The sequence below is a fragment of the Peromyscus californicus genome, unplaced genomic scaffold, assembly GCF_007827085.1.
Source record: "Peromyscus californicus insignis strain IS unplaced genomic scaffold, ASM782708v3 Scaffold_7__1_contigs__length_154581171, whole genome shotgun sequence".
Lineage (NCBI taxonomy): Eukaryota > Metazoa > Chordata > Mammalia > Rodentia > Cricetidae > Peromyscus > Peromyscus californicus.
Window position 1 is genome coordinate 120,598,214 of NW_026294595.1, and position 12,880 is coordinate 120,611,093.

At 45.6% G+C, this 12,880-nt stretch overlaps 1 protein-coding gene across 6 annotated transcripts in view; it reads left to right on the plus strand.

Moving 5' to 3' along the window:
- Positions 1 to 11,325, plus strand: part of Rin2 (Ras and Rab interactor 2) — a 212,056-nt gene extending 200,731 nt beyond the window's left edge. For all 6 annotated transcript variants that reach the window (XM_052724316.1, XM_052724314.1, XM_052724315.1 and 3 more), the window contains 3 exons: positions 692 to 823; positions 6,067 to 6,230; positions 9,355 to 11,325. In XM_052724316.1, the coding sequence (XP_052580276.1) occupies positions 692 to 823; positions 6,067 to 6,230; positions 9,355 to 9,675 (617 nt within the window). In that variant the 3' untranslated portion in view covers positions 9,676 to 11,325. The remainder of the gene's footprint in view (positions 1 to 691; positions 824 to 6,066; positions 6,231 to 9,354) is intronic.
- The last annotated feature ends 1,555 nt before the right edge of the window (positions 11,326 to 12,880 follow it).

Here is a 12,880-nt window from a genome sequence, read left to right on the forward strand (position 1 = left end):
TTCCAGACCGCGGGAGGCAGAGCCAGGCAGATCTCTGAGTTCGAGGCCAGCCTGGTCTACAGAGCGAGATCCAGGACAGGCACCAAAACTACACAGAGAAACCTGTCTTGAAAAAACAAACAAACAAACAAACGAAAAAGAATCACCATTGCAAAGAACATGAGAAATAAGGACTGTTTTGTTTGTTTGTTTGTTTACTATATATTGCTATTAATCAGGTGCTATCATCAACACACATTCAAATAAATTAAATTAAATGAACATTGAGCAGAGAGCAAATTTTTTTTCCTGGTTTAAGTTTGATCTGTCATTACATTTGTGATCAGTGAGCTAGAAAGTGTTAGCCCAAGGAAAGATTTTATTAAGGGTTTATATCATGCCTTGCTAACAGTTTAAAACACAGGCACTTTGTTCTAGTGTATAAATCTTAAAAAGGGGAAGAAAATCTGAACTGGGTTGACTGTCCCATAGGCATTCATTCTGAGACTGTGAGCAAGGGCTGGTCTCAGTAAACAGTAGAGGAAGAGTCTAGGGCCACGTAGGTAGAATTCCAGAAACTCCTACGCCTGTTTATAAGTAGCACATTTCCCCAGCATGACTCCTTGGTGGCTAATAATAGCAGCAAATAGGATGTGAAAAAAAAGACACATTGATAAAAATATCCTACTTTGCCCTCTCTTCCTGATCCTAGGGAGGATGTATGGTGCGGATGACTTCTTGCCTGTGCTGACCTATGTCATAGCCCAGTGTGACATGCTTGAATTGGACACTGAGATCGAGTACATGATGGAGCTCTTAGACCCATCACTGCTGCATGGAGAAGGTAATGTACCCTGGTGTGTCAGAGGAACTAGGCAGCTAGGTTTTCTGAGGGTGGGGGCCAGTTAGCAGGGGTTTACACGTTTTAAAACTGACATGAGATTCATGGAATGTAAAATTAGCCATTTTGAAACTGGGTATGGTGGTCCACACCTGTCACCAGCATTTGGGAGGTAGAAGCAGCAAAGTTATGAGACCCAGACAGGCCTGAGCTACATAGCAAAGGCCTGTCTCAAAAAGCACAATGAGAGCTGGGAAAATAGCTCAGTCAGTGAAGTGCTTGTGGACCCGAGTTCGAGCCCCCGGCATGCACATCAAAAAGCTCGACATGGAGGTATATCAGCAATCCCGACAGTGGGAAAGCCCAGATGTAACACTGGAGACGGGTGGAGTGCTAGGGCTGACTAGCCAGGCAGCCCGACAAATCAGTGAGCTCCAGGCCACTGAGAGATCCTTCCTCAAAAAACAAGGCGTATGGCATCTGAGGAATACCACCCAATGTTGTCCTCTGGTGTCCACCTTCATGCGCACGCACACACACGCACACGCGCACGCACACGCACACACACACACACACACACACACACACACACGCACGCATGCACGCACGCATGAACGCCCACGTGCACAGAGAACAGTCTAGCAATGGATAGTACATATAGGCTGTTGAAGCCGGGTGGTGGCGGCGCACACCTTTAATCCAGCACTGGGGAGGCTGAGCCTGGTGGATCTCTGTGAGTTTGAAGCCTGCCTGATCTACAGAGCGAGATCCAGGATAGGCACCAAAACTACACAGAGAAACCTTGTCTCGAAAAACAAAAACAAGAAAACAAAACATATAGTCTGTTGAACAACCACCACCTCGATCTAGCTCCAAAGCATCTTTATAACCCCAAATACAATCCTGTGGCCAGAAAACCAGTTATGGGGGCAGGGGGAGTTGGTCCTTGACATCTTACTGGTTAACCATAGGACTAATGTTTTTTTTAATTTAAAACTATGTACTTGTCTGGGTATTTTAGTGCATGCCTGTAATCCTAGCACTTGTGGGAAGGGGATCAGAAATTCAAGGTTATCCTTGATTAAATAGTGAGTTTGAAACATGAGATCCACTGAAACAAACAAAAATGTACTATACTGACTTTTTAAAATCACAGTAGTAATAGTATTTCATTGTAGAAAAATCAAAATTTAGAAAGGAGAAAATGCAACCAAGCCTGACAATAGAAATTTAATTTAGTAGAATTAAACATTTAATAGACTATCTTTTTCTTTTGGTATGTGTTTGTTTTTTTCAGTACTAGGAATTGACCCTAGGGCCTCATACATGCAAGGCAAGCAGCCGACCACTGAGTTATAACCCCTGCCCTTTGAATGGTACAATTTTTTAAAAAGATATAGCTTCTTTTTTTTTCATATAGCTTCTTTTATTTAGGAAGCTACTGACTTTCTATTAAAGAATACTTACACTGCTAGAAAAAATAACTTGCTATTGTTATCACTAAAATTAATGAAAAGCTGCCCCTTTTAAAAAAAGAATTGTTTTAAACATACAAACAGCATTGGTTTGCTTTCCATTGACCTTGGTATTCAGGCTCAGTCTTGTCCTGTCTGTGTCTTCGCAGAGGAAATTCTTTCTCCTTCTGCATCAGTTAGAGGTTGAATCATGAAAATCTTTTGGATGCTTGACTATGTAGCTCACAACCTTGAAAGGCGGCAAGAACTGGGACTCCCCTGTGAGCTGGTCCTTCTGCAAGGAGACAAATCAGGGCCTGTGTGCCCAGCTGTTAATCGTTTTCAGAACTTCCTGGGATACCCAGACAGACCCTGAGGGTACAGCTGTGTTTTCTTTGTACCTGTTGAGTTTCGGTCTGGGCTTGAGTACAAAGGTCCACCTGCCCTTGGGATTCCCCAGGGCATTCATCACCTAGGCATCTCCCATGGAGGAAATCAAATGCATTATCATCCCCAGAATGTCCTTGACTGTCCTCAGTCCTCTAATGTGAATCTGCTAGGCTTGGGTTTCCTATCAAAGACCTACTGCCCCTTGTCTCCAAGGCATGCCCTCCCTGTCCCTTTCTGGTCAATGCCAACTTGGGATAAGTATCCTCCATCCTGTCTCCAACCAGAGGCAGATATGAATGAGCTCTTCCTGTCTTTATCTCCCACTGGTTAATACCCTCTCAGTGAAATTCTCAGCCAGGGACTCATAGACTCCATTATGAGCCCATAAGACCCACTGTGTCTTTTCATTTTCCTGGGACTGGGCCGGAGAGAAAATGAATGTGGCTTTGTTCAGGCACCGAGGTAGACATTTGTAAGGTCCAGTGGCAAGCCTTCCCTTTCCCCACCATGTGATTATTGTAGTTTGGGGTTTATTTTCGTGGTTTCTGGTAGCAAGAAGACCCCTTGAGGCTTTGGGGAAAAGAGTGTGCCAGTCTCCCTTAGAAAATCACCCTTCTCTTATTGACAGTATATACTTAGGACAGACAGATGCTTACGTCTTGTGGTCTGAGGACAGAGACAACCATTTCCTGCCCCCTTTTTCTGGCAGTGCCTCAGTGTGAGGCCCCGTATCTCAAGCTTGTCTTCTTAAAGGAAAACATCATAAGTACTGTGGGTGACAGATGGGCAGGATTGTCTTCCCCTGCAGGAATCCCCGTGAGGGAAAAAAACAAAAACATGGTCACACTGCACACTGACACAAGAACAGCCGGTATGCTCCTCTGCATGAACTATGACGGACACTGCTTACCTTCCTTCCTCGGGAGGGCATGGCCCAGGCAAGCTGGCTGTAGCTCTAGAGTAAACGTCAGGGCATTGAACTTCAGCTCCTCCAACCCAGATCTAGAGGAGCTGCGGTCATGTGTCACAGATCCTTGCTTTCTGTGGCCTGTCCAAAGCTCTCTCGGGTTGGCTTTACAGCAGTCACATGCCTTTTCTGCTGTGTAAGCAGGTATTCTCATTTACAGACCCAGCACCATAGATTCCCTTGCAAGCTCAGAGCTCTTGCTTATGGTGAGATATAGTTTTGCTGAAATGTAAAACCTTCCTCTAATTGTATCCACATGTTTCAGAATATGGTCAAGTCTATGCTTCCAGCATTTGCGATTTTTTTCCTTAGTGGCCTGAGCACATCAGGGCCATGGTATCAAATTTAAAGTCCAGGGAACCCTTCACCATCCCACAGGGATTATAGCTCCCAGAACCACGGTTAAATGCTGACACGCAGGACAGTCTGTTGAGATTCCCCAAGTCCTTGTAGATTCCCTGAACTCCATTGTGTGGTGATTCACGCTTTATCTAGCGTTTTACACTGAGTCACATGTGATTTGCTCATGGGGCAAATACTAAGAGCAATAATTCATAGCAGAGGCTGACCTAGAGTTCTTCAATCATGGGTGGTAGGGTCAGGAAAACTCTAAACATGTGGGCTGATGTGGGCTGTCCTGGGTTGGGGGTGTGTTCACATGATGGAGTGCTCACCTGGTGTACATGAGGCCCTGCACCATAAAGCTCTGCTAAGGGAGAAAGAGCGGAATCTCCATTAGTGACTGTAAACAACAAAGGCTCTTTGCCAAGTTCAACCCAGCGCAGGCTCACAGGCCCGCTGTCCATGCTCCTTGAGAGGTAAACCATGTAATTCCTGCACATCGATTAGAGAGGGTTCTGCAAGGTCCTGTGTGAGCAGTTAATTGCTTTGGCCACGAAAGTGACACTTCTGAAAATAACTCGCTTAACTGCAATGAATGTCTGTCTGGTCTATGCATGAATGAACCATCAGTGCCTGTTTTCTTTAATACGTGTCTCCACGCCGGGCGCTGGGGGCGCACACCTTTAATCCCAGCACTTGAAAAGGCAGGCAGATCTCTGTGAGTTCGAGGCCAGCCTGGTCTACAGAGCAAGTTCCAGGACAGGCTCCATAAGCTACACAGAGAAACCCTGTCTCAAAAGACCAATATATATGTACGTGTGTGTGTGTGTGTGTGTGTGTGTGTGTGTGTGTGTGTGTGTGTGTGTGTCTCCACTTCTGGGGAGCAGGGATTCTCCACTTCTGGGGAGCAGGAATTCAGGTCCTTTTTCTTATGCTCTCCCTCCCCCCAACTCTGTCTTGGGCACACAATAGAACTTCAATTGATATTTTGACAAAGAATGCCTTTAATCATAAAATGTGCCATGTTCAGAGAATTCCTGCTACACATTTAAGGTGCCCCCTAGTGTCGCCCAAGCACATTTACACATCCTGCTGCAAGCAACTAATTATTTTTAAGACAAACCTAGAAAAATACATAGGCGCCTTACAATGTAGTATGCCTATGAGCACTCCCCACAAACCCAAGAGATCCTTTTAAGGGTACTCCTAGAGGTACACCACTCTCTTTACCATGTTAATCATTTTTCTTAAATGTGGAAACAGAAATGGTCAGCTTTTCAATGCTCCCTGGCCCCAGCACAGGCTTGGATAACTCCATAAATCTGGTTGAGATGAGAGCTTGAATAGAGGGATGAAGATGTGAGGGACATGCTCTTTGATGTATGCCTCTGTGGAAGTGATGGGGAAATCACAATCTCCTTCCACATGCCAAGGTTCTGCACCTATGGATTCAACCAACCATGGGCGGTAAATATTTAGGGGAAAAAAAATGAAATGAACATATACAACTTTTTCTTTTTTTTTTTTTCTTTCCGGAGCTGAGGACCGAACCCAGGGCCTTGTGCTTGCTAGGCAAGCGCTCTACCACTGAGCTAAATCCCCAACCCCTTCTTCAGTTCTTGATGTAGTGTTTCTATTGTATGGGGTATAATAAGTCATCTAGCCATGATTTAAGATTTACAGGAGTAGCCGGGCGGTGGTAGCACATGCCTTTAATCCCAGCACTTGGGAGGCAGAGCCAGGCAGATCTCTGTGAGTTCGAGGCCAACCTGGTCTACAGAGCGAGATCCAGGACAAGCTCCAAAACTACACAGAGAAACCTGTCTCGAAAAACAAACAAACTAACAACAACAACAACAAAAAAAAGATTTACAGGAGTATTGTGTAGATTGTATGCAAATACTGTGCCATTTTATATGAGTATTTAAGCATCCATAGATTTTTAGTACACAGGGATCAGATCCTAGTCTCCACCCCCCCCCCACAAAGGACACCCAAGGACAACTGTGTACAATGTGCCCTTAACACTAGTGCACCTCCACTGTCATCACCAGCGTGACACTCTTGAGGACCCACTTTCTCTGCCCTTCCAGGAGGCTATTACTTGACAAGCGCCTACGGAGCCCTGTCTCTGATAAAGAATTTCCAAGAAGAACAAGCTGCGAGGCTGCTCAGCTCAGAGGCCAGGGACACCCTGAAGCAGTGGCACAAGCGGAGAACCACCAACCGGACCATCCCCTCTGTAGATGACTTTCAGGTACGTCCCCCGGTCCTCTCCATGTTTCCCTCTTCCAGGAAGGCGGGGCTATCTCGGCAGCACGTGGGGTCAGGGCCTGAGTCCCAGCTCAGATGAACCGTCTGGTGGAATAGAATAATGAAGCCATTCTCTGGCCTTGCTGTATCACTTCTGTTTCTTTCAACATGCACAGAGATGCACCACAGCTTTCAACAGGCCATGTCCCCACTGACTACACTATAATAATAATAATAAAAATGCATTGACGGTGTCTAACCCATCAAATACCCTGACTTAGAAAAACAGAAGGATGATGGGGAGGACTTTTTGTGTCAAGATTGTGATCTTGTGGCTGATTGGCTGTGCCAGCTCATCACTGCTGCCCACATCACAAGGAGGATGATATCAAATATAGCTAGCCTGAGGAAAAGTACAGATTCAAAACCCGGCTGTTAGTATAGTTCGGTGGTAGACTGAATGTACAAGGCCCTGGGCTTCCATCCCTAGCACTCACAGAAAATTTCACAAGTCAAGGTACACTTTCTACTCAGTGTGAATCACTTTAGCACCAACATAAGTATAAATATGAGTATCACTGCATAAAATATACAAACAGGCGTGGCCCACAGTTAGCTGCAGTTAGGACAACCAAGTCAAATTAAGGCAAGATTCCTCCTAAAACATTCGGCCTGCTGTTAAAGACCTAACCTGACAGGATGTGCGAAGGAGAAGCCCAGGCAAAGGCATCAGATATCCAGCTTCCTCAGGAAACAGTGGACGTTTACCCTGCAGCCCACCTTGTTGCCCTTTGGGAAGTGGGGGAGGTACAACATGGTATCTTTCCATCTCTCCTTCCCCCTTTCCTCCCTCACATGCCAAACAGAATCCCCTGGTGTCTCAGCTCAGCACTTTGGGCAGCGACTGAGTCTGAGAGTGAACACTGCAACCAGGACCCACTTAGGTTTCCAGGCTGGGCTGCTGGGCATGTGCGGTTCCCGGTGAGTTTATTCCCTGGAGGAGAGCTAGGGCTACAGAAGCCTTTTCCTGACCCAGCAACCCCCAATTTACTTTTGCCGTGCAGTGATAATGAACCAGTCTGCAACCATCTTTGGGCAGTCATCTGAAGGCTTCTGTGGAACTCTGAAACCTGGCTGTGCCTTATTTCTAAGTGACACACAGCGGTTCCCTAGCAGGAGCCTGGAAAGGCAGGATGAATTTGCCTCTGTGTCCGGATTCACCTCCCTTGCCTTTTCTCTCCCATTTCTTATTGCTTTGAAAATAACCTTTGGTTCAAAGTCAGCCCATACTTGAAAAGCAAGGTCAGCATGTTTTTCTCCAAGATTGCAATTTTCTCAGAATTCCATCCAGATGCACAAACTACAAAGCAAGAACACATGCTGTGCCCTGTCCCTGCCCCACCCCCCACACCCCTGCTTGGGTTGTTCAAGAGCATCCACGTAGTAAGTTATTTAGCTCATGCAGACCACTGGACTACTGCCATATGGGCTAGGCATGGAGAAGGTCCTGAGGGGCTGCACCCTCTGAGATCAGAGGAAATGAGAAAAATACATTCTTCCATCAGTAGGCATCTCTGCCTACTTATGTTATCACCACTGACTACCAGAAGTTCCTAACCTAGAGACCCATGGTGCCCAATCCCCACACACCACAGAGCCCTTCCTTTGGCACATGCCCTACCCCCTGACCTCACTCACTTTAAAGAGGCATATCTTCCCACAGTAGCACCCAAGAGAGAGATTTTGAGCACTCAGATCATGGATGAAAACAAAAATACAGAAATGGAACTCCAGTACTGAAGGTTGTCAACACAAACACCCATAATGTTCCCTTTTACTGGAAGAAGACGACTCCTTAGTAGCCAACACAGTGAAATGCTGACTGTGTCTCAGTTTCCTATGTAGGCTACTCTCTTCAGGAGTCCTTGAATAAGCAAAAAGTGTCGGCAGGGATGGGAGAAGAGAGGCATGGTCTGATGGCACATGCTCTGAAGACAGACATTCAAATCTAAGAGCATGGCACTCCACCTGAGTGCCACTTGACCTAGCCTCTCCTCTGCAAAGTCATCAGGTTGGCCAGTGTCCTCCCTACACATGACATGAAACATCCAGAGTACACAAGAGCCCTGCCCCCCCGCAATTCTTGTATGCCTGCTAAGCCTTATGGCAGCCATAGGAGACATAAGGCTGGGCCCTCTCAACCAGGATCGCCAGAACTAAGAAGCAAGAATGTATGCATTCTCTAGATGCAGCTGGAATTTGACTAGGACTATTCTGCTTTGTGTGTAACTGTTCTTATCATTTTGATTGTGAGCCTAGCTTTTAATGGCTGAGCCATCTCTCCAGCCTGTATATAACCATTCTTAAGGACCTGGAAATAATGGAGCTACCCTGAATAACAAAATCTTGGCAACTACCTGGGCTTGGGTTGTAGGAGTCGACAGGCTTACTGCCTCACCGCAGGGTGGTGAACACCTACATGACTCCCAATGCCAAGCCTACAACCATCTCCTTTGACTTCCCCGCAGCACCACATTGTGCTTAGTCAGCTCCATCTCCAAAGTTTTCTTGCAGAACCAACATCTCCTCCCTCTGGTTCTTCCCACATCACACCCTGAGCTGCTGGGAGCCTTTTGTAAAGTTGCATCACATGAGATCTCCATCTGGGTAGAATGGTCAGACATCAGCGGTTTGCCCAAGCATTAATGTCTTTGCTTAGGCTTCCTAGAACAGCACAAAGTGAACATCATATGTGCTGGTGTGTCTCGGTGTTCTAAATCCCTTCCTGCTAACTCCTGGACCAAACCCTTCTGCTCTTTAGGGTTATTTTTCAAGCTGGGAAAAACCCCAGCTTTGGATGTGGTTCACACTCTTACTCCAGATTTCTTCAGCAGCTGGCTTTATAATGGATAAAGAAAGAGGAAAACCAGGGCTCACAGGACTTCCTGTTGCTTCTCTTTGCAATGAGCTAAAACATGGTAGCTCAGTCCATGCCGAGTTCCAGTCAGAGTCTTCCCTAGCAATCTGAGCTGCGTGGCCTAGCTTGAAGTGGCTCACAGGTTCAGCCTCTGAACTATGTTTGCTTCCTCGTCTGCCCTTGCTCCTGACATCTTTGTTTCTACTTGCAGAATTACCTCCGAGTTGCCTTTCAAGAGGTCAACAGCGGATGCACAGGGAAGACCCTCCTTGTGAGACCGTACATCACCACAGAGGATGTGTGTCAGCTCTGTGCAGAGAAGTTTAAGGTGGAGGACCCTGAGGAGTATAGCCTCTTTCTCTTCGTGGATGAAACATGGCAGCAGTTGGCAGAGGACACTTATCCTCAAAAGATCAAGGCTGAGCTGCACAGCCGGCCCCAACCCCATATATTCCACTTTGTCTACAAGCGAATCAAGAATGATCCTTACGGTGTGATTTTCCAGAATGGGGAAGACCTCACTCCCTCATAGAGGACACATGGGACTTCCCACTGATGCATCCAAAAGGGAGCCAGGAGTCTAGCCTTCTGGCTGCCACATGTTTGAGCTTGAAAGACAGTCACCTCCTCAAGGACCCCTCAGATCAGTGACTAAGCCATCCATAGGCTGACTTAGCCAAGGGCAGCTTGTAGATACATTGCCCAAAGGAGGTAGCTGGGGTTCACAAAGTAGTAAGATTCTCCTCTAGAGAGGGAGAATTGCGTTTGATGGTTCAGGTGTCCAGAGATCACTGGCTGCTTAGCCTTGGCCAGCTTCTGGGCTACCTTACATGTTTGTATATGTGCTGAGGAAACACTTAAGGTACAAGCTCTTCTCTTGGGTTCAATAGCAGGTGTTGACAAGACTGTCCGATGCAGTGCGTCAGGTACCTCTCAGCTCTGTGGACGGCTCCATCCTTCCCTCTTTCCCCTCTTTCCTCCTTCCTTCATTCTGTACTTTTTTTTTTTTTTACAAAGAGCCTTTGTGTTTTTTTATATATTTCATAGAAAAATTTATAGCAGTTGCAGGTAAACTGTCAGGATTGGTTTTAAAATATTTTTGTAACTTTAAAATATTCTATAAGTATGCATGTGATTTAACATTTAATATTTGAAGATAAATCTCTTGCTGGATTTGAGAGTATTGCAGTTTAGAGGTCTCTCTTCTGTAACTGGATGTTTTGGCAATTTTGTGGGGAGAGACTGCTGGTTGTTGTAAGCAATCCTTGACACTGGCCACAGACCGCCTTGGAAGAATCTGATGTACTGTTTGTTACCTTGCTCACTTTTAGTGGTGTCATACTATTTGTTGTTTGCTTATATTTTTAAGCAATTGATGCTGAGGATTAGGAGAGACATGAATGTAGAGAGAGGTAGAGAGAGAAACACAGACTCTAAGGAGGGGCTGAGGAATGTAGTCTGCAGGTTCAGGCTTTGGAGGACATAGGAAAAGGAGTCGGTACTGTAAATACGTGCGCGGTGAGGTTTGACAAAGGTCTGTTCCATATGCTATCTGCTTTGGGAAACACTTTTTAAAATCCCTACAAGGGAAAGTAAATCAAGGATAACGCTCCCTGTGCCCATTTTGTAAGCCAAAACTGATGGCATCCAATTATTTGGAGGCAGAAACCAAGTAATGTATAATATGGCTTTTGTTGAGTTCAGTAAGATGCTGATGGGAAAAGAATGCACCAAAAAGACAAAACAAACCAAAAACTCCTCTTTATTGTAATAATGGACAGTGGCTGGGATGTGACTCTGGTAGAACTGGCATGCACCAACTACCATACTGGGTTCTATCCTCAGCATGACAAGCAAAACAAACAGAAAACACACAAACAACACGGATATATGGTGAAGTTAGATAGATGTTGTATAAAACGAATTTCTGGGCACACATACTAGAAGGGTCGTGTATCGGTGTAATACAGGTCATTGCAGAAACATGTTACTGTACTGTGTAAGGATGCACAGGCATCTGGTTTGGGGAGGCCTTGTACCTGTATCCTTGGCTTTTGTTATACTAGAACCCTCAGCACATACTGTGTTGTTCTTTTTTGTAAATGATTTTCAATGGAATTTTGCACATAATACATTGTAATACTGTACAATAATCCTGTGTAAAATAATTTTTTCAATATTCTTCCGTTGCCTTTTTTGTGGGGGATTTGTTTTAGAGTCAGAATATAATCGGGTACCCAAAGATGTTGGGTAAATGTACATGACAGTGGCTGGGCTTGGTGGCCTGTGCCTTTCATCATAGCACTTGGGACACTTGGGAGGCAGAGGCAGAGGCAAGTGGATCTCTGTGAGTTTCAGGTTCACCTGGGCTACATAATGAGACCCTGTTTCAAATAACACACACACACACACACACACACACACACACACACACACACACACACACACGCATGCAAAGTATATGACAATAAACTTCACATTGATCTGGTAGTTGTAAAGAGCAGACATAAAGACCTAGCTCAGAAGTTTATGGACTGATAGAACAAAAATTAAGAAGCAGGAAGAGAAAAGAGATGGCCTGTGACCTGCAGGTGTTGGCAGGGTTAGCCAGCACAGTACTTGGCTCAGATGACTCTAGGGCAAATCACAGCTAATCTGAACCCAGAGCCAGGCAGGGCCCTGCAGACAACTCCTCCCTGTCCTTAGGCAACCCCTGCTATGTCCTGGCTGAGAGTTCAGGACTATTGCAAAATCAACAGTACAGGCCTGCTCTTCTGCAGACTAGTGAGTGTTCTGGTGATTGCAGCCATGCCTGACTGCTAAGGGAGCATTGCATTCCTGCTGACAGAGAGAAGGGAAGGAGTTAAGAGGGCTTCTGAGACATCCATAGAATAGCTGCTTAGAGACCAGAAGGAGAGCTGCATGAACTTGCTTTTGATGTTTGGAGTGAAGAGTTGCCCCCTGCATCTCTACAGCTGCCCCACCTGCTCCCTGCAAATTTAGACCATTATGCTGTCCTTGTACTGAGGAATTGGTACTCCTCTTAGACTGGAAGCAGTTCACAGCATCTGAATTAGGCAGTTTGAGCAGGCCCCATGAGAGCAGAATCAGTAAAACTAGAGTGAGCAGAGGAAAACATCACAAGACTTTCCCTAGTGTGTCATTGGGCAATGCTTCCCTGGCAGAGTTTCAACACATGTGTCTTCATTTTTTCCCCCCACGCAGGCATTTCTCACTTCTCAGTTTGCCAGGAAACAGACCCTGGTGGAGTTTGGATAGACAAAGAGCAGAGTAAAAATATACATGCCGGGTGGAGGGAGAGGAGAATGCACTTCCAGACCTAAAAATATCTTGAACACTAGCCAGAGGAAGGGATTTTGTTTTTGATGTTGGACCTCCTGCCAAATATGACCCCCTTAGGGACATAGGGAAAAAAATGGAAATTGGTAAAGTTGTTTGTATCATGTGGAAGTTACTTTAGATCTACAAGCAAATGCAAAAGACAGGAAGCTGGGCCTGACTGCTTCCATTCACAAATGTGGTCTCTCCTCCCCAACAGTTCTGACCTTCATCTTCTGCAAGAAATATAAGATAAGCAAGGCCAGTGGTGTTTAATAGTCTAGTTATACCCCCAAATGTCTGTGAAAACTAACACGGGAAGGGCTCTATGTACATGAGACGTGTGTTGTAATTGCCTGCAGACTCTGAGAACAAAATGCCAACTCTCCTTGATTTTT